This window comes from Panthera tigris, chromosome X, assembly GCF_018350195.1.
Source record: "Panthera tigris isolate Pti1 chromosome X, P.tigris_Pti1_mat1.1, whole genome shotgun sequence".
Taxonomy (NCBI): Eukaryota; Metazoa; Chordata; class Mammalia; order Carnivora; family Felidae; genus Panthera; species Panthera tigris.
In genome coordinates this window covers 42,019,252-42,044,821 of record NC_056677.1, presented here as the reverse complement: position 1 = coordinate 42,044,821, position 25,570 = coordinate 42,019,252, and the positions used below count along the sequence as shown (strand labels likewise).

General features: G+C 50.4%; 1 protein-coding gene across 2 annotated transcripts; it reads right to left on the bottom strand.

The window, feature by feature from the left end:
* Nucleotides 1-7,625: 7,625 nt before the first annotated feature.
* SUV39H1 (SUV39H1 histone lysine methyltransferase) lies at nt 7,626-25,568 on the bottom strand. Of its 2 annotated transcripts, none has more exons than XM_042974258.1 (6): nt 22,520-25,568; nt 18,705-18,850; nt 16,566-17,228; nt 10,293-10,439; nt 10,081-10,210; nt 7,626-9,357 (listed from the first exon to the last, which is right to left on the bottom strand). In XM_042974258.1, exons 1-6 carry the CDS (start codon nt 22,713-22,715, stop codon nt 9,224-9,226), a joined length of 1,416 nt encoding a protein of 471 aa, XP_042830192.1. In that variant the 5' UTR covers nt 22,716-25,568; the 3' UTR covers nt 7,626-9,223. The 2 variants fall into 2 exon arrangements, with proteins under 2 accessions (XP_042830192.1, XP_042830193.1); XM_042974259.1 differs by lacking the exon at nt 22,520-25,568 and adding an exon at nt 20,880-21,001 and having other exon boundaries at nt 7,627-9,357.
* Nucleotides 25,569-25,570: the final 2 nt, after the last annotated feature.

Below are 25,570 nucleotides of genomic sequence, written 5' to 3'. Positions count from 1 at the left end.
CCAGAATTTATGGGTCCAGCTGTTTTGGGGTGTATGTCCTAGGAGGGGAGAATCTGATTTTGCATACAGTTCCCAGTATGTGAATTCTCTGAATTGTTGAGATATGTGTGTTCATGGTGTAAGGATTCTGACCTCTTGGTCTTTTTGCTCAAAATGCCTGATCTGTTTCTGGGTTTATGTCCCAGGATGTGAGACTTCCTGATCTGTTTGTCTCTGTCTCGTGGTGGGAAGCCTCTTGTATGTTTGCTGGTGACTGAAGCAGGAATTAAACAGAGTGTGTAGCCCATGACAGAAATTCCCTCATCTTTTTGTAGGTATTTGTCTGATAGCGTGAAGTGGTTGATCTTTTCACTGGTGAATGAACAAGGGTATGAGGTCTCTGACTTGTTTAATGTTTTAGCTGTGTTTTTCCAGGTGAGTTCTTTGATCTGTTTCTCAATGCATGTCCTAGGATGTGAGATCTGTGATGTTTTGTGAATGCACATCCCAGAGTGTTAGGTCTCTGAGCTGTTTGTGGGGGTTATGTTCCAGGTCATCAGATGATGTTTTATGGGGGTATTTGCAAGCATTTCTGATTTGTTTGTTGGTATATATACCATGAAGTGAAATTCTTATGTTAAGGTCTACATATCCAAGGTGTGAGATTTCTGAGCTCATCCTGGGTGTATGTTTCAGATGTGAGGCCTCTGATCTGTTGCTGGGTACATTGCCAGTACATTGCCAGGACTGTTGCTGGTCCCCCATTGCCAGCTCCCTGAAATGATGTTTCTGGGTGTATTTCTATGCATGGGAGGACTTTCACCTCTTTATGGGAGGATCTGTTTGTGGGCATGTATCCCAGGATCTGAGCTCCCTGATATCCTTGAGACAGTATGCTCCAAGATTTCAGGTGTCCAAATTTATCTGGATGCATTTATCAGCATGTGAGGTCTGCAACCTGTTTGTTGGTTCATCCCGCAGGATTGAAGGTGTCTGGTGTGGTTTTGGTTGTATTTCTGGGATCAGGTCTTTGATCTGATTGTGCGTGTATGTCACATATGCGAGAGTGTAATCTCCTTGGGTGTGTTGGTAAAGGGCATGAGGTCTGATATGCATGTGTTTCTGTGTCCCAGTTTGTGAGGTCCCTGGTGTGTGTGTGTGTGTGTGTGTGTGTGTGAGTGAATGTCAGAGAATGTGGGCCACTTTTCTGTTCTTTTTGTGTATTTGTCTCAGAGTCAGAGGTCTGGTCTGTTTGGAGGTCCTAGAATGTGGAGTCCCTGATCTTTGTGTTGGTGTATATCCCACAGTATCAGGTTCCTGTTCTCTCTGGGTGTGTATGTCCCAAAGAGTGGGTTCTCTTATATCTTTGTAGGTTTAATTCCCAGAGTGTGAGGGATTTAGAGCCCTTTTGGAGCATTAGCTAGTAAATGTCTCAGAATGTGGCTCTCTCATCTTCTGCATGCATGTCCCAGGGTGGAAGGTCTCTGATCTCTTTGGAAGTATGTAACTCCGGGTATGAAGTCTTCAAGTACATTATGTCCGAGGATGTGAGGTTTCTCTTTGTTTGTGCATGTATGTTCTGTTTGATCAAATGATGGCTGACCAAATATAAGTTCCATTCCTGGAACTTATAAATATGTTGTTTTACCTGGAGAAAGGGACTTTGCAGATATGTATTAAGTAAGCACTGTGAGATGGAGCAGTTATCCTGGGTTACCCAGGAGGACTGATTCTAATCACAAGAGTCTTTACATGAGGGAAGTAGGACCTTTGGGGTCACAGAAAACTAAGCGACAATGTACACTGAGACAGGGGGCCATGTGACGATGGAAGTAGAGTCACAGAAAGCAATGATATGGCAGGAGCAGAGGTCAGAGGGAGAGAGAAAGAGGTTTGAAGCTAAAACAGTGAACCCTCTGATCTCTTTGTGGGTCTTGCCCCAAGATGTCACGTCTACCCTCTGGGGTATTTTCTGGGTGTATTTTTCAGCACATGGAGTGTCTGACTTGATCGTGGGTTTGAGGTCTCTGGTCTGCCTTTTTGTTTTGTATGCTCCAGCACGTGGGCTTTCTGAGCTGTTTGTCCATGTATGTTACTGGATTGGAGGTCTCTGACCCATGTGTGGGTGCGTGTTCAGGCTGTGAAGTCTCTCTAGAATCTTTTGTCCGTGGACATCCCAGGACATGAGCCCTTTGATGTTTTTGGATGTATTCCCTGATGTGTGAGGACTGATCTGCTTCCAGGTGTGATTGGTAGGTTTTGAGGTATCTGCTCTGTTGGTATATGTCCAAGGATGTGAAGTCTCCAAGGTGTTCATGGGTGTATTTCCCAATGTGTGATTTTTCTGAGCTGTTTGTGGGTGTGTGTTTCAGAATGTGTGTCTCTCTCCACTTTATGTGTGTATTTTGCTGGTGGGAGGTCTCTGATCTGCTTATGGCTATCTTCCCAGGATTTCAGGTCACTGATATGTTTCTTTCTTTTAATGTTTATTTATTTATTTATTTATCTTCGAGAGAGTGAGAGAGAGAGAGCATAAGCGGGGCAGGGGCAGAGAGAGAGAGAGGGAAACACAGAATCCGAAGCAGGCTCCAAGCTCTGAGCTGTCAGCACAGAGCCCCCGATACGGGGCTCAAACCTACAAACCGCAAGATCATGACCTGAGCTGAAGTTGGACACTTAACTGACTGAGCCACCCAGGCATGCCCCCACTGATATGTTTCTGAGTGTGTGTCTCAGGATCTGTTACCTGTATTCTCTTGGTAGGTATAGTCCTGGATGTGAGGTCTCTGATTTGTTGCTTCTGTTGCAGGATATAAGGTTTGTGAATGGTCTGTGAGTGAATTTTGCAGGACTTTATGTCTGTGAACTATTTGAGGGTGTGTGTCCTAGGATGTGAGGTTTCTAATCTGTTTTTGTGCCGATTTCCCACCATATGAGGTCCGTGAACATTTTATCACTCTATGTCCTGGGATGTGGTATCTCTGATCTCTTTAGGTGTACTGTCAAACATTTGAGGTCTCTAGTCTTTTTGTGGATGCATTTCCCAGGATATCTTAGTGTATTTCCTAGAATGTACACCTCTCTGCTCTTTTTCCATGCATGCCCCAGCGGGTAGTATTTGGTCTGTTTGTGGGTGTACATCCCACTGTGTATGCTCTCTGATGTTTTGCAGGCACGTCTTAGGATCTGAAGTCTCTGTTATGACTGAGTATATGTCCTAAGACATGATTTCTCTGACCACTTTTTGGATTTATGTCACAGGATGAGCAGTCTTTCGTCTAGTTCTGTGTGTATGTCCAACTTCCAAGGTTTATTACCTATCTGTGGGTATCTGTCCAAGGGTGTGAAGACCCTGAGGGTCCGTGTCACAAAATGTCAGATTTGTTTGTGGGTGTACATCAAGATAAGAGTTGTCTGATCCCAGGGCGCCTGGGTGGCTCAGTCAGTTAAGCATCCAACTTTGGCTCAGGTCATGATCTCGTGGTTCGTGAGTTTGAGCCTCGTGTCAGGCCCTATGGTGACAGCTCGGAGGCTGGAGCCTACTTCCGATTCTGTGTCTCCCTCTCTCTCTACTCCTCCCCTGCTCATGCTCTGTCTCTCTCTCTCTCAAAAATAAAATAAACATTAAAAAAAAGAGTTGTCTGATCCCTTTATGGTTGTATGTCTCAGGATGTGAGGGTCTGTTCTTGGTATGTGTGTCAACAGTGTGTGGTCTCTGATCTGTTTGGGGCTCTGTGTCCCAGATCGTAAGTTTTGACTTTTCTTTGTCCCAGCATGTAAGGTCTCTGAGGTGTTTTGGGTTTATGTCCCAGGATTTGAGTCTCTGGTCTCTATGTGGGTGTAGGTCCCAATATGTGAGGTCCCTGATCAATTCTTTGGTTTATTTCTCAGGATACAAGTGCTCCAAACTGTTTGTGGGTGTATATCCTGGCATGTGAGGTATCTGATATTTTTATGTGCGTATGTCACATAGATTGAGGTCTATGTGGGTCCCTGGACATGGCCCTGAAATAGTCAGGGGTATCTATCTCCACTTGTGTGGTTTTGATCTTCCTGTATGTCACAGGATGTGAGGTCTGTTCTTTTGAGGTGTGTATTTCCTAGAATTTAAATTTTCTGAGCTGTTTTGTGTGTACATCCAGGGTATGAGGTCCTTGATCTGTCTACATGTATGTGTCCCACAATTGGAGGTCTCTGAATGCTTTGATGCTCTGTATCTAGCATATTCTCTGAATTCTATTTTGGTGTCTATACCCTAAGTCTTGGAAGGATTTCTGAATCCTAGATCCAAGGGTTCTGAGCTCTTTCTGGTCTGCATTCCAGGGGTGAGTTCACCGAGACGTTTGGGTGACTATGCCTACACTGTATGATCTCTGAGATGTCTGGCCTGTGTTCTAGCGTATGTGGTCTCTGAGCTCTTTCTGCTTGAGAGTTTGACATGTTTGGGGGATATTTTCAGGTGTAAAGTCTCCTCCTTTTGGGACATCTCAGTCCCAGAGTGTGATACATCTGACTCATTAAGCATTTGTTCCAGGGTCACGGTCTCTGAGCTTTCAACTGGAGGGAGAGGGGTGCCAGTTAGTTTTCTGCGCTGTTTGGAGGTCTTTATTCGGTGTGTGAAATCTCTCAACTCTGATGGTCTGTGCAGAGTATGGTGTCTCTGAGCTACTTAGAAGTCCCTCCTTTCAGGTTGAGGTGGCTGAGCTGTTTGGGGTCTGTGACCCTCATATGAGGACTCGGGTGTGTTTGAGTGTCTTGGCTCAGCGTGTTTCTCCCCCCTCCTGAGCCCATGTCCCAGGGGATTAGTTCTCTATGATGTGGGTTTGTCCCCGGGTTATGATTTTTTTAGAGCAGTTTCAGGGTCTGTGTCAAGTTTGAGGTCTTTCTACTGTCTTTATACTTTCTTGGGCCTCAGAGGTGCTTTACCCTCTGTGCCCCAGAGTGTGAGATCTCTGATCTCTGCATTCCTGGGTGTTGAGTTCCCTGTTCCCAGGGGTGAGGTAGCTCCTGTTGGGAGTCTCAGTCCCAGGGTATGAGGTCTCTGACTTACCAGGGGTCTGTTTCCAGGGTTTGAGGTCTCTTGAGTGGTTTGGGGTTCTGTTACTAATGACATCTCTTGGGTGTTTTTTTTTTTTTTTTTCGTGGGGAGGGTCTTTGTCCAGGATGTTATGCTTCTGAGCTGGGTGTGGGGGTGCATTCGTGTCCTAGAGTGTAACATTTGTTAACTCTGAGCGTTTTGGCATTGTATGTCTGATAGGTGAGGTCTCTGGCCTGTTTGTGGGTCTGCTTTCCAGATTGTGAGGTTAATGAACTCTTTGAGGGTTTCTGTCCCATTATGGGAGGTGTCAAGCTGTGTGGGCATACATTGCCAGGATGTGCTGTCTCTGAGCTCTTTTTGTGTCTGCCTTCTGGGTTAGAAGTTCACTGGGTTGAGAGCCTGTGTCCACATTGTGACATCCCTAAGCTGTTGTGGGTCTGTGTCCCAGTCTCCTCTGTGGCAGACTTTGAATAGAATGTGAGGTTTCTTGGCTCTTTGGTGATGTGTCCATTGAGCGTCAGGTATCTGAAATCTTTCTGGATAGGAGTACAAAGTGGGAGTTCCATAAATGGTTTAGGGGTCTGAGTTCAGGGTATATTTCTGAATCATTTGGAGGTCTGTTGAGAGTGTGAAGATTCTGAGCTGCTCAGAGATGTAACCCTAGGATAGGTTTCTAAGCCATTTGGTGTCTGTGTCCAGGATATGTGATCTCAGAGCCGTTGGGGGTCTGTATTACACGGTGTGAAGTCTCTGAGCTATGTAGAGGATTTGTATCCACATTTTCAGTCTCTGAGCTTTTCTGGGAACCACAATGGAAGGCCTCTGAGTGGTTTGGGGATCGGTCTCTGTGTATGAAGGCTCTGAGCTATTTTGGGGAAATCTGCGTCCAGTACATGACAGGACATCTGTGAACAGGAATCTGTATCAAAGGTGTGAGATCTCTGAGCTGGTTTAGGGCCTATGTTTCAGTGTGTATGATTTCGGGGCTCTCTTGTGTTCAGAGTAGGCCTAAGTGGTCTGGTAGTCTGAGAAGAGGGTGTAAGGTCTCTGAACTGTCTGTCCATCCTTATCCCAGTTTGGAAGTTCTTTTGAGAAATTGGTGGGTCTTTCTTTATCCCTAATTGTGAAGCTTTGTGGAGGTCTGTAATCAGATTTTCAGGTCTTTGAGCTCTTGGGGAATGTGGGTTACAAAGTGTGAGGTCTCTGGGGTTTGGTAGTCTTTTCCTAGGATGTCCTGAGTGAACCGTCTAGGGGTGTCAGAAGGTGTGGGGTCACTGAGCTGTATGTATATAGATGTTTCCCAGGGCTGGAATTCTTTTTTTTTTTAATGTTTATTTTTGAGAGAGAGAGAGAGAGCATGAGCAGGGGAGGGGCAGAAAGAGAGAAGACGACACAGAATATGAAGCAGCCTCCAGGTACTGAGCTGTCAGCACAGAGCCCGGACAGGGGGCTTGAACTCACAAACCATGAGATCATGACCTAAGCCGAAGTCAAATGCTTAACCAACTTAGCCACCCAGGCATCCCAGGATTGAAATTAACAAGGATCTGTTTCTGGGCTGTGAGACCTCTGTGCTCCTGGGGGTCTGTGTCTAAGGCTTGAGCCTCTGAGTTATTTGTGGTGCTCTGTTCTAGGTAGAGGTCTCTGGGATTAGTGCTCTCTTTTCCGGGGTGTCCCTGAGCAATTTGGGGGGGGGGGCCTGTGTCCAAGGTTTCAGAATCATTTAGGGATCTGTGCTCTGAGCATGAGGTCTGTGTTTGGGCCATCTATGTCCAGGGTGTCACATCTCCACTTTGGGAGCACTGCCCCAGGATGTGAGGTCTCCAACAAAACAGTTTGGGAATTGATCAGGGTGTGAAGTTTCCGAGTGGCTTGGACAGCAGTATCCCAAGTTGTGAGGTCTGGGAAATGTTTGTGCATCTCTATCCCAGAAAGTTGTTCTCTGACGTGTATGGAGTCTGAATCCTAGTGTGCAAGGTGGCATTCGAGGTCCTGGAGCTCTGTGGGAGTCAGTGTCCCACAGTTTCAGTGCAGCCTGAGTTGCCTGGGGTGTCTAGATGTGAGCTCTCTGAGCTGCTTGGAGATAGATAATCCAGGGTGTGAGGTCTCAGAGGTCTAGGGTCAATATCTGGGCATAAGGTCTATGAGCTGTTTGGAGGCGTGTGTCCTAGGTGCCCTGTGAGGTCTTGGACCCATTTAGGATTCTGTCACCTGTGTGCACAGTCTTCAAAATAGGTATCTGTGTCACAGCATGTGAGGTCTCTGAACAAACCAAAGGGCACTGGCTCACATTCCCGACTGAGGGGTGATGGAAACAAGTTTAACAGGAATGTCATCTCTGTTCTCGGTTTTCTACCCTGGCACCTACAGGCACTCAATAAGTATTTGCAGAAAGTTTCCCCCAGCATGCGTAGACTTTTCTCTTTGAATGCAGTAGGTAGGCTCTGGGTTCAAAGCCTGTAAGAGCAAGGGAGAGTCCAGCTCAAATTATATCCTATTTCTGTATTTCCACCGTCTTTCTCTTAGTGATTTTTTTTTATGGTAAATGATAATAGTCCATTTAAACAACAGTGGATTTACTTCACTTTTACAGTATATTTGAAAAATTAAAAGGCAAGCTTATTTTAGGTCACACGTTACATGGGTGATGGTGCAAATGGTACCCTGTAGGGAGCATTGTACCAAATGGCTGCAGTCTGAGGAAAATGTTCCCAGGCACCCCAGCACCCAGCCTCTTGTGCCCCCCCCACCCCCACCTACACAAGGCCTTCAATCCCCACACCTTGCTTTGTTCAGTCAACGATTTATTGATGCCCACCCCAGGCTGGGTAGGGCCAAGGGATATACAACAGGAGAATCAGATTCAGTCCATGCCTGAAGGTCAGTCTGGGGGGCAGGAAGCACGGACACAGACAGACACACAGACACACAGACCTGGCATCTGGTGGCAGGGCACACAGTCTCACGTAGGGGCACTCTGAGCACAGGTGGTCAGGGAAGGCTTCCTAGAGAAGACCTCATGGGGGAAGCAAGGGGGCAAGGCAGCCATCAGAGCCTTTGCCTTCTGTACGTTTGCGGGCAGGTCACTTTTGAGGCCAGCGGACCGAAAGGGAGTGCAGAGGGCTGGGGCTGGCAGAGGCTTCCCTCTCACCTCATCGTACCCTCATGGATAAACCATGCCCGCCCCACCCCCATTCTTGGCCTGCACTTTGCCTTCTGCCACATGCACCCTTTCCTGGGGTCCACCTCCATAATTTCCAAGGCTTCCCTGAGACAATCCACGTGGAGCAGGTGCTCTGCCCAGTGCCTGGCACCTCATCAACACCCCATCAATGCACATTTTTGTCCTAAGTGCTATCTACAGCCTAGCTAGGTCTTGGTTCCAGCTCTAAGTAGTCCCAGCAGTCATCACACCCCAGGTCAGGGCTCCCATTACCCTCCACACTCTCAAGAGCCCCGGGTGCCTTTCTATATGCACTCCCAAGGCGAGTTCAGACCCAGCCCACCTTAAGCACTGGCAAAATCTGGACTGCCTTCCTCTCACTGGTCAGTGGGCTGTGAGCACCCACTTCTCTTCCAGTGGCATAAGAACGTCCATTTCTCAGCTGTGCAACCCTGAAAAAGACCCTAGGACTCTTGGGCACGACACGACCCGGTACAGGAGCATAAGCAGAAACCAGCCGCAGCCCCAGCCCTGGAGATCCCCTTTCTTTCACTAGTACAAAGTTTCTGTGGTAGGGGAAACATTTGGGCTGGGAACTCCAGGCTCTGATGTCCGCCTGCCCTGGGACTGCTTCCCCACACCCTTGGGGCAGTAGGGAGAGAGCCTGCAACAGACCCAAGTTCCAGGCAGAAGCAGGTGCAAAAACAGTTCTATTCTGGGGCTGGGCTGGGGCTCATCCCTTGGACTTCCTGTATAGGCCATGATTCTCAGCTGCAAAAAGTCCTGGTGTTCTGAAATTACTTCTGAAGGTGGGTGGGGGTTTGTAAGTGCAACCCACAGATGGGGCTGGGACAGGGAAAAGGGGCTCCTAGAGTCAGTCAGTCCTCACCACAAGCCCACAGGCCCAAGCACGGGGCAGGTGGGGGCAGGTAGAGGCAGGCAGGAGGCCCAGGCAGTCATTCCTCAACAGGAGGGCAGCGGTGGGTAGGTGGGGCAGGCGGCTTTAGGCCCCCACTGTCAGTCTGGTCTCAGACTTCAAAGGGCTAGAAGAGGTATTTGCGGCAGGATTCAGTCCCACACTTGCATTCAATACGGACCCGCTTCTTGGGGGAGCCGGGGAGCCCGGCCAGGCCAAAGTTGGAGTCCATGCGGGTGCTCTCCATGTCCACGGGGTCCACTGTGGAGTCACAGCCAGGGAAGGCAGGGGGGAGGGGACTTGTTAGAAGGCCAAGGTGAAGTGTCCCGCTGCCCTTTTCACCATAAGACCCAGGAATCTTGGGTGCTGGGAGCACATCTGGGATTTGGGTCAGGTGGGGGTTGTGGGGTTGCTGGTCTGGGCTCAGCACTCGTGGTGGATGGGGTGTTCAGGTGTTAGTAAGATGGCTGGAGGTAGGGGTTTTGGAGGGAGGCAGGGGGCTGTCATGGGGGAGGGCCATGTCAGACAGAAGTCAGGAATGGTCACCTAGACGTCCAGAGGGACATCTGAACTCTCCTGTCAAAGATCTCCCCCCACCCCTTGAGTGTCTCCGAGGTGGCTAGCTTGTCAAGAAGGGGACTGGTTGGAGACCCCAAGAGTGTCCAGATGCTTGGAATGAGCAAGGCCAAGGGGGTTAGGAGTGAGGAGGGTTGGGTGACTGGGGAAATTCAGATGAGTCAGGAGGAATATCTGAACTCTCGAGCCAAACATCCTCCCCAGGAGTCTTTAGGAAAAGTCTGTATGAGTGTCTCAGGGTTGGGGTCCAGGGATTGGAAATGAGGGGACCCCCGAAAGGTAGGCAGAGGTCCAGGAATCCAGATGGGAGGCTGGGAGTCAGGAAGAGCATCTTAAAGCTCCTTGGGGAGGGGTCCTTGTGTCCCATGTCATTGTATGCCCCTGCCCCCAGTCCCTTGCCACCCCCACCTTGCATGTTGTAATCAAAGGTGAGCTCCTCGCCTGCCCGGATGGTTCTTGTGGCAAAGAAAGCGATGCGGGGCAGTCGCTCATCAAGGTTGTCTATGAAGACGTTGTACACCTGGAGGTTGGGGTCACACTAGGCGAAAAAGAACAGCGGGAGGGTGAGGAGGGGCCCCAGCCTGCTCCTCCCGACCCCCGCCCGCCTGTGGGGTACCCACACTGTGGTTGACAAAGTGGGAGATGTTGCCATAATAGGCTGCATCCACGGTGTACACATCCTCCACGTAGTCCAGGTCGAAGAGGTAGGTGGCGCCCTGGCGGTCGTAGATCTGGCCCCGCCGCTCCGCCTCCTCTGAGGTAATGATCTGGGGAGAGGGCCGTGGGGGAGGGGAGAATGGCCAAGAAGGCTCAGGAAAACCAGCACAGCTCCTGACCCCCAGCCTGGCCCCCCCTGGGCCAGGAGAACAAGTGAGCAGAGCTGTGGCTGGCTCAGCAGGGGTAGCAGGTATGGATACATGGCGGGGGGGGGGGGGGCGCTGTGATGCAGAGGGTCTGTGAGCCCCCCTTAAGAAGGGCGCTGGGCCTCAGCTGCCCACCACCCATCCCTCCTCAGGCCTCTGGATGGCATGGTGTCTCTCAATGGTGGACAGAGGCTGGCCACAAGGTCCAGGAGTGAGACAAAGAGACCCATAGTGAGACACGCTAAGCAGATAAAAGGCAAGAGAAGGACCCAGGGCTCACAGAGAGGGGTGGGCGAGTGGGAGAGAAAGAGGCTGCAAGAGAAGAGAGCCTGAGGTGCTGTGAGACCCAGCACAAGAGAAGGCACCAGCGCTGGGCTGTGAACAAGGAGGGGTGGAGGACACGGAAAGGAAAAAGTGGCCTGGACCAGTGGGAAAGGGAGATGGAATGAATGGAAAGGAGACTCAGACAAGAGAGCTCAAGGCAGAGACTTAGACAGAATCTTAATACTAAAGACCCTGGTCCAGAGAGAAGATCAAGACCCCTGTTGAGAGTCTAAGATAAGATAGCAAGAAAGAAGCAGAGGCCAGAATCTCAGAGGCAGAAGGTGTAAGAAAGGAGGCAAGAACACGGGAAAGAGACCCTCCTTCAGCCCTGATGCTGCACAGTGCCAGCAGCCAGGATCTAAGACAGCAGTGGGCATTTCCTCTTCCCCAGATGGGTCCCTGGATGTCCTGGAAAGCCCCCGCCTCTCCACCCCTCGTGTTCCCTCCTCCACCCCCAGCCAACCACAGCCTTGCCTTCTGGTAATTCCCAGGCACAGCCAACCATGCCCGACTCTGGCTGAGGGTCTTGTGGACCCCAAGACTGCCTGCTCCTCAGCCTAGGTTGCCTCCAGACTGGGGCAGATCTCATTCTCCACCCCTGGGCTTCCAGCTACCTCTGCGAACCCCTCAGAGACAAGTGCCCGCACAGCACAAAGCAGAAACACCATGAGTACCCTTTATTTTTACTCTGCTCTCTAGCCCAGTAACCTATCCTCAGTCCTGCAGAGGTCCTAAAAGCAACTCCAACACTCTCTTCCCCCCACACCCTTTCTTCCCCCCTCCCTTCATCAGAGACCCACTAGCCACCACCACCCCTGCCACTCGACACAAACCCAAAGCTGCCCTGGCTTCCTTCCTTGCTCGCCCTCATGCCAGCCATGACCATGCCCTTCCTACTTCCAGTCCTCACCACCCTCCACTTTTGCCAGCCAGGATGGCTGCACTGGTGTCTGGTCTCCTCCCTGCCTCTTACACCAGCACCTCCAGTCTCTGCTCTGATCCAATTCCTAATCAACACCTTGAGAAGACCAGGGTCTACCCCTCGGGCCACAGTGCTCACTGCCCTGCACTCAAGCTCCATTCTGAGGAACCTGCCTCCCTGACACTCCCAATTTGTGCTGGTTTGTTCACTCATTCATTCGGTGCATTTTTTTATGAGGCCTATCCTGTGCCTGGTCCCAGTGCTCAGGGGCCAGTGTCTGCAGGGAGAGAGACAGGGACCAGGCTGGGCCCCTGTTGGGAGTCACAGTTGGGTCAGGGGAGACAAAGGAACCAGGCTTGGTCCTGGCCCTCAGGGGTCACAGTCTAGTAAAAGAGAAATGGATTTGGATATCTGCAGTGCATGATGCTGATCGGAAAACACGGTGCTTAGGATTCCCAGGGCAGTAAAAAAGCAATACACCATCTAAAGCAAGCTACAGGTCAGAAAAGGGCTTTGACACCAGGTTGAAGAGCGGGGACTCTCTCCTGAGGGATGCAGTAGGAGCCACAGAAGTGTTCTGAGGAGGAGTTCATCAGGGTCAGTCTCCCTTCACCTCCTGAGAACACATACTCTTTCCTTGTTGAGTCAGCACAACAGACGTGACTTCTCTGCAGTATTCTTGAACCTCCTGATCCCCAGTCGCCGTGAGGAAGCTGCTGCCTCCCCGAAGCTCTCTGAAGCCCTGGGACTGAAGGGCAGCCTCTGCTGGCTCACAGCATGCTGGGTGGTGTCCGAGCCAGCTATTTCCATTCCACATCCTCCCTGGTCTCCATCTTCCCGCCTGTTCTGCCTCTACCTGCTCCCCGAGTCTCACCAAGAGTGAGTCACAGGGTGAGCCCTCCAGGGCACAAACGGCTCCTTCTTGGTCTTCTTTCTTTCCAATCCCACTCTGTAAGGGCGGGTGTGCCCTGAAAATTCGGAAACAGAGCAGGCCATGTCCCTGCTCCCTAGCAGCTCTCCAGAATGACTGGGGAAGACAGATGGGCTATAAGCTAGCAGCCTGGAAAAGGTGTTGACGGTGAACAGTAACCAGAAGACTTAGAGTCTGGTCACTGCTCTGCCCCCATCTGGATATGGGATCCTGAATGTTCTCTCCTTCTGCCTGTTTCCTCAGCCAAAACAAACAAACAACAACAACAAAAAAAACCCCACAACCCTTCACCAGGTCTGGCAGCACACCAACTTTAGACACTTGGACCTTCTTTTTTACCTATTAGCCTGATGACTCTGAGCACGTTACTATACCTCTCTGGGACTCAGTTCTCATCTGTAGAATGGGGGTGACAACGACAATAATCCCAACTGGCAGGAGCTATTACTGTAAACATCCAATGCAATCGGGGTCGTGAAAGAGGTTTCTCTTTTTGCTTTAGCTAGGACACGGAGCAATGTTAGGAATGGCTGAGTAGTGATTTTGTCCGAATCTAACATGCTCCCTTATTTTATGTGCCCTTTCCCAAGAAAGGAAAAACAGCTAATTAAATGATGCGCCATCATTTAATTAAACTAATTAAGTGAGACTCATCTTCATTTCAGCGTCGTTAAAATATGAAGAGAATTCAGGTTTCAGAATGGATAAAACGGGCTGTTGTTCTCTTCTGGGTGAGGGTGGGGATGTTCGGACAGAATGTGGAAGGGTGCGAAGGCAAGGAAGGGCAGCTCACATATGTGGAAGGGCTGTTGGTGCAGAGACGGGTGAGTGAATGTTATGTCCAGAGCATAGAAGGATAGTGTGGTGAACAGGTATGGGGTGCATGCCCTCCATTACAGGACATCAGGTAGGGTCTGGGACAGCACCATGGAACGGAGTAAGTTAATAGTTCTACGATGAAATTCACGAATATTCACCCCAAGTGGGATAAATAAACAACAAATAGGCCCCTATCAGGTCTGGTTGGGTTTTATAGCCAGATGGGTTACAAAAAACTTTGGGGTTTCTGAGCATTTGGGATTTTCTGGATTTTGGACTGTAATGGCTAACACATATTGAAGGCTTACTGTTAGAGGGCTTCCTCCAAGCGCTGCACACATCATAACTCATTTCAATCTTATAACAAGTGAATGATGTGGCTGCTACTATCACCCCCATTCTACAAACTGGGAAACAGACACAAAGAGGGTAAGTGACTGCTGCTGAGTGGTGAAGCTAGGCTCCAACCTCAGGCAGTCGGGCTCCAGGGCTCCACCCACCCCCCAACCATTTGGCTGTGCTGCCTCCTTACAGGGGACGCACGAAGAGGAGTTTGGCTCTGGCAGTGTTTGAGGGCCTATAGTGCCATCAGGAAGCCCCACAGCTCTGAGAGTGTCAGAAGGGGGCCTGGAAGTCACAGAATGTGGCAGGAAGGAGGTCAAGTAATAGCTTGAGGAGAGTGTGTGGAGTGGGAAGAGTGGGGACTGAGGTGAGAAGCCCCGGAAGCCCCAATGTTTATAGCATAGAACAGTAGACACGAAGAGCAGCCAGAACAGCATCCTGACCAGGGGACTCTGGGGTGCCTGGGGACTGTGGACTCTCCCTCTTCTTCACTTGTCAGGATCCTCTGTTATAAAGAACTTTTCCTCAAGATTGTCAGTACAGCGAGGCTGGAGACACTCCCTTCTCTGAACTGTCAGGTTCCTGTGGGGGCTGGATACGTCCTCCTCCAGACTGTCAGGGGCTCTGGAGTGTACACACATATTTCTTCAGACTGGTGACATCCCTCTAGGCTGTTAACATCTACTCTACACTGTAGCATCCCTCCGAGGTCTGGACACCTCCTCCAGAGTGTAAGGACACTGAGGATGTGGACATTTCTTCCAGGCTGCCAGAGTTCTCTTACGTATAAACCTGACCTCCTTTAGACTGTCCTGATCCCTCTGGGGTGAGGACACTTCTTTTTCCTGATTGTCAGGACAGTATGGGTGTGGACACTTCCTACGTCGGACCACCAGGGTTCTCGGGAGTGTGGAGAGCTTGCTCTCTTCCTCCTGGTCACTCTGGGACATAGACCTCTCTTCCTGCAAATTGTCAGGACCCCCACCCCAGACTGTCAGGAACCCTTTAGGGTGTGGCCACCTCCTCCTCCCCCAAGACTGTTAGGTCCTTTGATGTGTGGACATTTCTTTCACCAGACCATCAGGATTATCTGGATGTGGACTTCCTGTCTAGACTATCAGGGTCCTCTCTGCAGTGTAGACTGCTCTGCCTCTAGGTCATCTCTGCCCCCTGGGGCTATGACTCTATAGTTCATCACTGGAAGCCTCTCCCCTCCACCAGTGTCATTACTATAGTGTGGACACCCTTAGGTGTGTGTCCCTTCCCAACCATATCACACCCCTAAGAGACCTGTGTAAACAGGAAGATATTTGGGTTGTCACCATGACAGCACACACATGGATTTAAATGGTCAAAACCCAGGGATGTTAAATGTTCCCCAATGCAGGAGATGGTCCTACATAAAAAGAACGGCTCCACCCCCAAATGCCCACCACATTTCACCTTAGAACATGACACCTGCTGTTATAGACCCTTGCTGGTTACTCGAACTCCTTTTGTTTTCCACCTGGGCACATAGCTAAATCACAGTTCCCAGCCTCCCTTGCACCGAGGTTGAAGCCAGTGACTCAGTTCCAGGCAGTGGGTGTGGGCAGAAGTGATGGGTACCGTGTCCAAGCCTGGACCATTAGCAACCTCTCCTTCCACCCTCTCAGCCCACTTGCCAGCAATGCTGAGTGAGGATCAGGGGTGGCTCCAAGGCTTGAAGGCACAGCAAATACACAAGAGGGAAGGAGCCTAGGTGGCCTCACCACTGTATAGAAAGATACTACCCAAATACCCATGATGGACTGACTGTTATAGGAGCAAACAGACTTCTAGTGTGTAAAGCCACTAAGATCTGAGGGTTGTTTGGTATATCGGTTAGCCTGCCTAATACAGCTGACCCTTGAATAACACAGATTTGAACCCTGTGGGTCCACTTACATGCAGATTCTGACAAATACAGTGTAGTACCGTAAAGGTTACTTCTTCTGTTGTAAGAATACAGTATATAATACACGTAACTTATAAAATATGTATTAGTCAACTGTTTATGTTATAGGTGAGGTCAACAATAGGCTGGCTATTAGTAGTGAAGTTTCTGGGGAGTAAAAGTCACATGCAAATTTGACTGCATGTGCTGGGAGCCCCTAACCTCCCCCTCGCCCCGCCTCCCCTGTGTTGTTCCAGGGTCAACTGTATACACAGGCTTTCCCCAGTGTCCCGCAAGTCTGGAGAAAGAGGCAGCCAACATAAGGCATGTGTACATCCTACTCCAGAGTGATCGTGTTCCTTTGGGCAGATTAGTCAAAGGTGCTCCTCCTGGTTAGACACTGCTTGGCGGTAAGCTGGACCCTTGTGAAATGAGAAATAGTGCCTTTTTGGGTGACGCAACCTTGTGCAGACCACAATGCCTGTTAAAAGGAACGCTGCCTGGATTTCAGTTCCCACTTTCCTCGTTGCTAGGTACCCTTAGGAGGTTAAACCCAGTCCAGAAGTACTTCAATGTGCTTTCAACTACCAGCTTGAAATACGTGCCCCTGCCAGGGTGTCCCTATCACACTCAGGTTAAACACCCCCACCTTTCCCTGGACAGGAAAAGCAGGGAAGTCACAGGCACACAGTGAGGCGAGCTGGGCACACACAATGTGAGCACATGGTGGGAAGAGCTACACACGCGCGCACACCACACCGGGTCCCGTCTCCCTACCTCTCCCACGTACTCCATGACGAAGCTGTTCTTGCGGATCTTCTCCAGCGTGCGGACACCCCAGCCACGCCCATCATCCGTGCGGAAGATGCAGAGGTCATAGCGGATGCCTTTCTGTACCACGCGGTTGGGGCAGTCATAGCCGCAGCGGCAGCGGGAGTTGCACTCGTAGATGGGCAGCCCGGCGCGCAGCCGCACCTGACCCTGGTCATTATAGGCAAACTTGTGCAGTGATGCCCCAGGGCAGCAGCCTCCAGCGGGTGCCCACAGACAGTCCTGGCACTCACAGCCCACTGCCACCTGGTTGAGGGTGATGCCCTCACCCACACGGTACTCGTTGATGTATACGAAAGCCCGCGGGGGGCCGTCCAGGTCCACCTCGTTCTCCACCGTGATGCGTCCCAGGTGGCTGCGTTTGGCATTGAGCTCCTGCTCCCAGCGCCGGAGCGCCCGCCTCTGCTTGGCCTTCTGTACCAGGTAGTTGGCCAAGCTTGGGTCCAGGTGCCGAGGTGGCTTTGACCGTTGGTGCCGCCGGAGCAGCTCCCTTTCTAAGTCCTTGTGGAACTGCTTGAGAATGCGCACACACTTGAGATTCTGCCGTGGCTCCCAGGTGCTCTCTGAGTCTGGGTATCCACGCCATTTTACCAGGTAATACTCTTGTTCCTGTTGGGGGACCAGGGGATGGAGGGGGGCACCATAAGTGGCAAAACCCTTGGACCAGCACTCCTGGGACTGACATCCCAAAGCCAGTGGAGAGCACCCAAACCATCCCCTCATCTCTTCTGGAATGACTCCATGCAGTGGTTAAAAAGCATGGGCTCTAGGGGTGCCTGGGTGGCTCAGTTGAGCAGCTGACTCTTGATTTCGGCTCAGGTCATGATCCCAGGGTCAAGGGATTGAGCCCTCTGTCAGGCTCTGCCAGGAGCATGGCGCCTGCTTGAGATTCTCTGTCTTGGTCTCTGTCTCTCTCTCTCCTCTACACCCCACCCCACCATATAAAGAAAAAAACATGGGCTCTAGACTGAGGATCCCTAGGTTCAAATCCCATTCTCCGCCTTATTATTGCCCAAATTTCAAGTTTTAATTTAACCTGCTTCCTCCCCTTTCTTCCCTCTCATCAGCTCCCTCCCTCTAGCTGTTCAGGCCCCAACTCTTGGGAGTCATGACTGACTTCTTCTCACACCCACATCCACCCTCAGCAAACCCTGTCAGCTCACCTTCACACTACATCCAGAATCCGACCACTTCAAACCATCGTCACTGCCACCAGTGTCAACCCTTGCCTGGATTGCGGTAGTATCCTCCTCACTGCCCCCCCCCAGGTCTACCCTGGCCCCTACAGTCCACTCCCCACTCAGCAGCCAGAGGGATCTTTTCTTGCAGAGAGGCAGCTATACGATACAGTTTAACTACACAGATTCTACAGTCAGACCCTCAATCTGCTGCTCCCTGGCTGTGTGGCCTTAGGCAAGTTATTTAACTGTGCTGGGCCTCAGTTTCCTCATCTATAAATAAGAAAAAAAGCTAAACATTTTTACGGTATCCAGTATGTAGTAGGTACTGTTCTAACCAGTTTAATCCTCATAACTCTATAGGAGCTAGACACGGATAGTCATCATCTCCACTTTACAGATGAGGAAAATGAACCACAGAGAATCTGTGTAAGTATCCCGGGGTTACAGGGCCAAAACCTGAACCCAAGCATGCTGGCTCCACTCTTTATCCTGCCATTACCTCCTCTGGCGCTGGTAATAGTTCCCATTTTGCATTGTTGTTGGGAGGATTAAAGCAGTTTCTGAGAGGAAGTGCCCAGCCCACTCAAAGTGCTCAATAACCGCTAGCTATCATCATCTCTAGTCCTGGACTCAGCATCTCAATCTTTGGTCTGTATTCCTGTGGAGGTGGCAAGAGAGACTTATTTATTTGGGGATTCATTCTGGCTCCTGCCTCCCTGAGGAAGCCACTTAGTTTCCTCACCTGTAAAACAAGGATGATCTAAGATGGCCTACTAATCCTAATTTTTTAAAATCAGAGGAGAAAACTCCCTTTGGAAACAGATGCAGGCAGTGGGGAGCAAGGGGGCAGTAAGCCAGCTTCCTTGACACACCCCTGCCCTGGCCATGGTCACCCCAGACTCACGCGGATCTTTTTGTAATCACACAGGTACTCGACTTCAAAGTCATAGAGATTCCTCTTGGAGATGCCGAGGGCAGGGCAGGAGAGCTTGGCCAGGCGACACAGGTCCTGTAGCTGATTCCAAGAAGACTTGCAACACACACTGCAGCCTAAAACAAGGAAGCCAGAAAGAACTTACTGGGCATCCTGGTGAAGCCAGGGATCAAAGGGGACCTCAAATCCTCTTTGGAACTTCTGAGTGAGACTTCATCCACAGGCTTTACCAATGCTAAGACCCTTCTACCACGAAATTGTGCCACTTCCTTCAAACCCCAGTGCTCATTCCAGAGCTACCCCTAGTACAGCAGACCTCAAAGCAGACCTGCTGCAGGGATTGTCCTAAAGCAATCTATTCCCAGAGCTTCCGTACTGTTCCTAAAACTGCCAGCAAACCTGCCTTGGGTTCAGGACCTAATCATCCCTCTCCCCACTTAGCAAAATAAAGAGAACAATCCCCCACCTCAGTAGGGTGCATTGCCCCAAGGGAATGGGTGGGGATGGGATTACAACCTCTAGGCACCAAACAAAAGCTTAACTGGAAAGACTGGTCGGGGATCCCTTATCTGAAACTCCTGGGGCTAGAGGTGTTTAGGAATTCAGATTTCTTGGATTTTTACAAATGTAGTTTTAGGTATACCCCATACATTACCTAACACCCTCTGTATGGTCAGGGACATCAATCCACAAACATATTAATAGTTCTGCAGCAATAATCAGAATTTTCACATTAAGTAGGAGAAATAAAGAGGCAAGACAGTCCCACTTTACAATCCAGTTTTGACACCAAACTTAAGTTTTCAGGGCTTTTTAGATTTCAGGATTATGAATAAGAGATTGCGGAGTGGTATTAGATTTCAGGAAGCTTCCTTGAATGATTAGTCTGGGTGCCTTAAACCTACAAGGTACATTTTTTCCCACGGCATTTTGATGGTCTGTCTCATCTACATTTCTCTGAAGGGTAAAGCTCACCCAAAGGAGTATGCTCTGAATTCAGGAACCAGCAGAACAGTACAGGTAATTGACAATTCTTTCAAATATAACTGGAATGTTTCTGGGGTTGCCAGAAATTTTCAAGACATGGATTAAAAAAAAAAAAAAAAAGGGCTTCTGATTCAAGGCACAATGTGCTTTAGAAGCCATTTTATCAAATCGTTTCACAGGAACATTTATTCTAAATGCAGTCAGTCCTCATCCTATTATTATTCTCTACCTCCCATTACGAAAACCAAACATTTGAAGTCATAACGAAATACTATAGACGTCACCCTGAAAATGTACAAGAGCTTTGCAAAATTATTTCGTGTGCACATCCCCCCCCCCACTTAGGCAGGCCTAGTGGAGACTCAAGCCTGTGCCCACGCTTTCCTCTCCTCCCTATGATGACTCTCCCTTTCAACCCCCTTAACTTGCATTTGAAACCCCACTGAAGCGGTCCCAAGTAACATCTCCAGCAGCTGGCTCCGCACTGACCACAGGTGGATTCCTACCCCTCAGACGTCCCCCTCACACTGTGGACCCCACCCTCCCCGCAGCTCTCCTCACCCAGAGGAGCCCACCCTCCCCAACATACTGGAAAAGTCACCCCTCTTTCCCTGCACACGAGGGAGTCCAGCTCTTCTATTAGAGAAGCCCCCTTCCCCTCTTCCTGGGGGAGTCTTCGCTACAGCAAACCCTTCCCCCATCACGCTGAAAAAAGATACCCTCTCCCTGAAGAGTCCCCTGTCCCCTCACTCTGAAAAGGAGGTCCGTCCCCTTCCCTTCCCTCCCCTTCCGGCGTCTCGCGTGGACACCAACCGGGTAACGGTCACCGGCGGCCGATTTTCCCGCGCGCGGGCGCGGCCTCCCCGACAAGCCCCCGCGCGTGCGCGCGCCGACTGGTCGCGATCAGAGGCGCGCGCCCCCCTCCCGCGTCCCCACTTAGCCCCGCGCCCGCCGCGTTCCGAGGCACGCGCCCCCTCCCCTCAGCCCCGCCCAGCCCCGCGCGCCAGGCCCGGGCTCCCTGAGCCCCATCCTTTCCGCGCCAGGCTTCCGGCTCCCGGCTCCGTGGCCTCGGACGCCGGGGCCCCGAGCCCGCGACGCCACCCCTCCAGCCCACCCGGCCCGGCCAGCAGGCCCGCGCCGCTGCCGCCACTGCTTCACCTTTTAAATTTTCCGCCATCTTTCCCCACGGCTAACGACATTCGGGCCTAACCGGCCTCGCGAGAAGAGAGCTCGCGCGGGCGTGGCCGAGAACACGCAGCCTATTGGCCGCGCGGCGCCGCGAGCAGCGCCCGCGCGGACCAACCGGCGAGCCGTGACCGGACCCCTCCCCGCCACCCCGCTCCGTCCCGGAGGCGGGTGCTCGCCAGAGCTTTCCCAGAGTGCGTCTGGGCGGTGGCGGCGGCGGCGGCAACTGAGTTCGCCGGAGGCCCTGCCCGTACGCAGGCCTATTACGTCGTCAGCCAATCACGTTGTCAGCCCGCCGTACGGGGGATTCTCTGTCCTGTCAGACCCCCAATTACCACCGTCAGTCAGTCGTCACCACATTTTAACCCAAAGCAGGCCGTGACTCCCAAGATGGACTGTCGCCACGGACAGTCCCCAGACTCGAATCAGACAATGGGCCCATCACCGCAGAGAACTGTTTAGACTCCGCCACCACCACCCCCCCTTCACGCTGTCTGCCAGTCAGTCAACAGCAGCAGCATCCATTCCTGCCTCCAGGCAGACGCACGGCGCTAACAACTACCCTGTCATACAACCTGTCATTCCCTCTCTCTCTCTTTCATACAGTCCAGCAGCCGCTCTCTCCATTTACTCTTGCTCTAGGGGCAGCTCTGAATCCCCCTGGGAAAACTATCTCAGAGCCACCAGCCATGCCCTCAGGCAGGCCGTGATTATTACTTCAGGACAGTCTGTCACTGTCAGCATCTTCTGTCGCCCTCTCAGGCAGTCACGCATCCAATGCTAGTTGGTCACTCTCTAATTCCCTCGGGTTACTCCTCATTCACACCATGATCAGGCAGTTATTCCCTCAAAGCAGTCACAGCAACTAAAGCCTCCACGCCACCTGACAGTGGCTCAGCAGCCTGTCCCTTCTCAGGCAAGGTATGCCCAACATTGGTCAGTCATTCAATCAGTCTCCTCTGACCCAGGGGGCCGCCTCAAGGCGGCTTTGATTCCAGCCTGGCACAGCCATTGAATCCAGCAGCTACACTGATCTTTCAATTGGTCGGTTGGCCTGTGACTCATTCACTGCCCTTCATCATATTGTCAATCAGCCAGGCAGCCATTCTCAGCATCTGACTACAGGGTCTGTCAAGCATGCCGTGATTTGGCCAGGGTGGACAGTCACCAGATACAGCTACCTATCAGGCAGTCACAGATCTCTCCATCAGGCAGCATGAAATTCCCTCTTACGCCTCATCAGAGAGTATAACATCCAGACACTCCCTCAGGCCAGATGTGACTCCTAGCAATAGTCAGGCCATTCACAACGTCCTGCCACCCAGGCAGGCAGCCTGGCAGTCCTTCAGGAGGCTGCCCATCCTTTACACTATCTGACCACCAACCAGCCCCAGACAGCCCCAGGCCGGTGTAATTTAGTTAGACATTGAGTACCCCACAGCATCAGGAAATTGCACTGTCAGTTCCTCAAACTGCCCCTCTCCCTGTTGGTCCATGAGTTATGTAGTCAACCAAACAGTCATACAGTTAAGCAAATGGCCTGCTAAGTCTAGCTACGAGCTGGTTGGAGAAACGGCTGGTCAGTCTGACGTTGCATGTCAGCCCCTGCTTACCACGAGTGGAACAGTCAACAGCGCACATCCCACCACGCATCTTCTTGCATTCATTATTCCTTCTAGAACACATGCTGGTCTTCGCATGTCCCCCGGTCTCCCTGGACGGGTAGAACTTTCTCATCCCAGGAGTCCAGGACGCCTGTCCAACCCACAAGGATGATTTAAAGCATGACCGAGCCTGGGGGGGGGTCATGTAGGGGGTCCGTGGGTATTGGGAAACATTCCTTTGTTAAGGTTAAAAACCGCCAGTTATTTAACAAGCAACAGCTGCATTTATTCAGGAATAGCTGAGAATTGCAATGCAAGACTAGCAAGGTGTGGCAAAACCATATGCCAGTTCAATAAACAAAGGAGAGGAACGTTACATTCTGGAGAAGGAGGAATTTGGGAGGGGTTGTTTGGAACCAAAGTCTATTGGATAAAAGTAAGAGTTCCTAGTGATGATGGGTTGTCATTGGCTGAGTTGCAGGACTAGTCTGTTTCTTGTAGGAGATACAATGTACATCTCTCCCTGCAAGGGGCCTGTAATTGATCATTCTTGCCTTTTGACATACTTCTCTTGGGGGGGGGGGGTGTGTGTAATTGACAACCTTTCTTGTAATTGATATTGAGTGGTAAGCTTCTTCTACCAGCCTCCCCTTCTAGCATCCTGAGTCCATTTTAGAAATGTTTCCCTCTATTAATTTTTTATACCTCGGTCCTCCCCAAACATTGTATATAGTGTAGTGGATCCTGGAGCCTAGCTATCTGGTTCAAATACTAGCTCCATCATTGTGTGACCTTAGGCAGTTTCTTCATCTGTAAAACCTCAGATGAGTGACCTTGGGGTGGGGGCATCTCTAGCTCATGTGGAAAAGAATCTTTCTCGACTAGCATCTGTTCAGATATCAAAAGTAAGATGCCACCTTGTTATTACTGTGTCCCACTCCCAGCCACTTGTCTGTTCATTCAGCATTAATTTAGTGCCAACTGTGTATATTGCCTTACCTAGTGCTGGGGCCAGTATAAGGTCTTTTCCATTCCAAGCTGTACAGGTTTGATCTGTTTTTAATGTAAACCTCATATTTGATTGTACTACACATACATGAGTGCACAGACCATGGGTGACCAGTATCATGAGTTCTCACAAGCAAACATCCATGTGGAACCAGAACGCAGGTTAAGGAACATCCCCAGCCAGTGTTCCAGGAGCATGTCATTTTTAACATCTCTGAAATCGGGCTGCATCTCTCAAGCACTGGTGTCATAATTCAATCCGCAGTTTTTTGTCTTTCTTAGTGATACATAAAATAATGGGGCATTTTATAATCAGCGGTGACTCAGGATCAGTGACAACCGGTAAGAACAAGAACAGTAGCAGCAGCAGCATCTAATGTTTATAGATGACTCAAGGAGCCAGGCACTCTGCAGACGCCATCTACTTTAATTCTCTCCACAACCCTGGGAAGTAAGCATTTTTAGTCTCCATGGAAAGACTGAGGAAACTGAGGTCCAGAAAGGTCAAGCAACTTGTCCACAGTGGATACTTTTAAGCCAAGTCTGTGCCTGCTCCAGGCAGCGCTCCTGGGGATTCAGAGGTTGTGTGATGGAAGTTTCTTCCCCAGGACAAAGCCTGCTGAGGGGGTCCCAGAACACTGGATTTCTAGGGTTTCCTAGCAGGGGGTGGGGAGGCAGGTAAGTGATACTGACAAGCCCTTCCTAGACTTAGCTTGCTCCTGGGACCTGGACGACCTGCGGTGGGGAGGGGAGTGAAAGGTGAAGAACAATGAAAGCATTAAAAAGAACCTGAGATTCCCTCCTTCTTCAGCTTCTGAGGCTGCAGGCGAATTCTTAAGGAGCAAAACCAACTCCCACCTCCCACACCTCCCCCTTCACCCTGGCTCTCCTTCATTCCCTCCCCTAAGCCCCTGCCTGCACCTTGGATGGTTCAGAAATTCTTCCACTAGTCTTGCAGATGGATGAGGCCTTTCCTCTCTGGATTCCTCCTCACTGTTATCTTTCTCCCCACTCCCCTCCTTGTCCTCTAAAAGGTAGGATACTTGAGATCTTGAATCCACCAGATGTTAGAAATGGGAAGGAGTAGGCACCTCTTCTAAGGCTCTGGTGAGCAAGAGGTACTAATCACTCCCTTGGAAACAGCTTTAAACACCAGGGACAGTTTTGACTTGCTCCTTTTTTCTTTCTGGTGAGTAATTCCTAGAGGAGGAAGGGTGACTCAGTGCGATCTCAGTTGGGAATCGGTTACATACTGTAAACCTCCATTGTATAGATGAAGAAACTGAGGCTCAGAGGTGGGGCATCTTGCCTGGGTTCTAGAGCAGATCTATCTGATTACTAAGTCTTTGCCTCTTTCATTGCCATCGGCCAGGACTTGGTTTGCACTGAGAACTGGGCAGAACCAAATTTAAAAATTGAGAGGGGGTCCTGCCCATCAGGATCCTGGTGTGTGAGTTGTGGGCATGGAGAGTAAGTCTGACCACTGAGTAGTCTCTTGATCTAATATAATGCTGATTTAATGTTTTGGGTTTTTTTTAATTACTAAATAAGTAAATTAATAATAAATAACTCCTGCTCATTCACCACACTCACCCTCACACCAAGCACCTCAGGGCCCTTGCACTGGATGTTCCCTCCAACTAGAGTGCCCTCACACTGGCTGTTCCCTCCACCTGCAGTGCCCTCCCCCCAAATATTTATTGGTTGACTCCTCTCTCTTTAGGTTCTGCACAACTGTCACCTCCTCCAGGTGGCTTTCCATGAAGTTTCCATCTGAATGTCATTCCCCCTCAGCATATCACAGCACTTAACCATGATCTGTATCTTTTGTTTGTATTTGATTCCTTGTTTTAGAGCTGTCTCCTCCACTAGAATGTTGGCCTCACTAGGTTTTTTTCCCCACTGCCTTATCCCCAGCCCCTAAAGTAGTGCCTGGCAGTAAATGTGGAAAGAAAGAAGGACAAAAGGAAGCAAAGAAATCAATGAGGGAACAAATGAGTGAATATATACATGTAAGGCTAAATAAATGAAATGGTATAGATGAATAAAAGA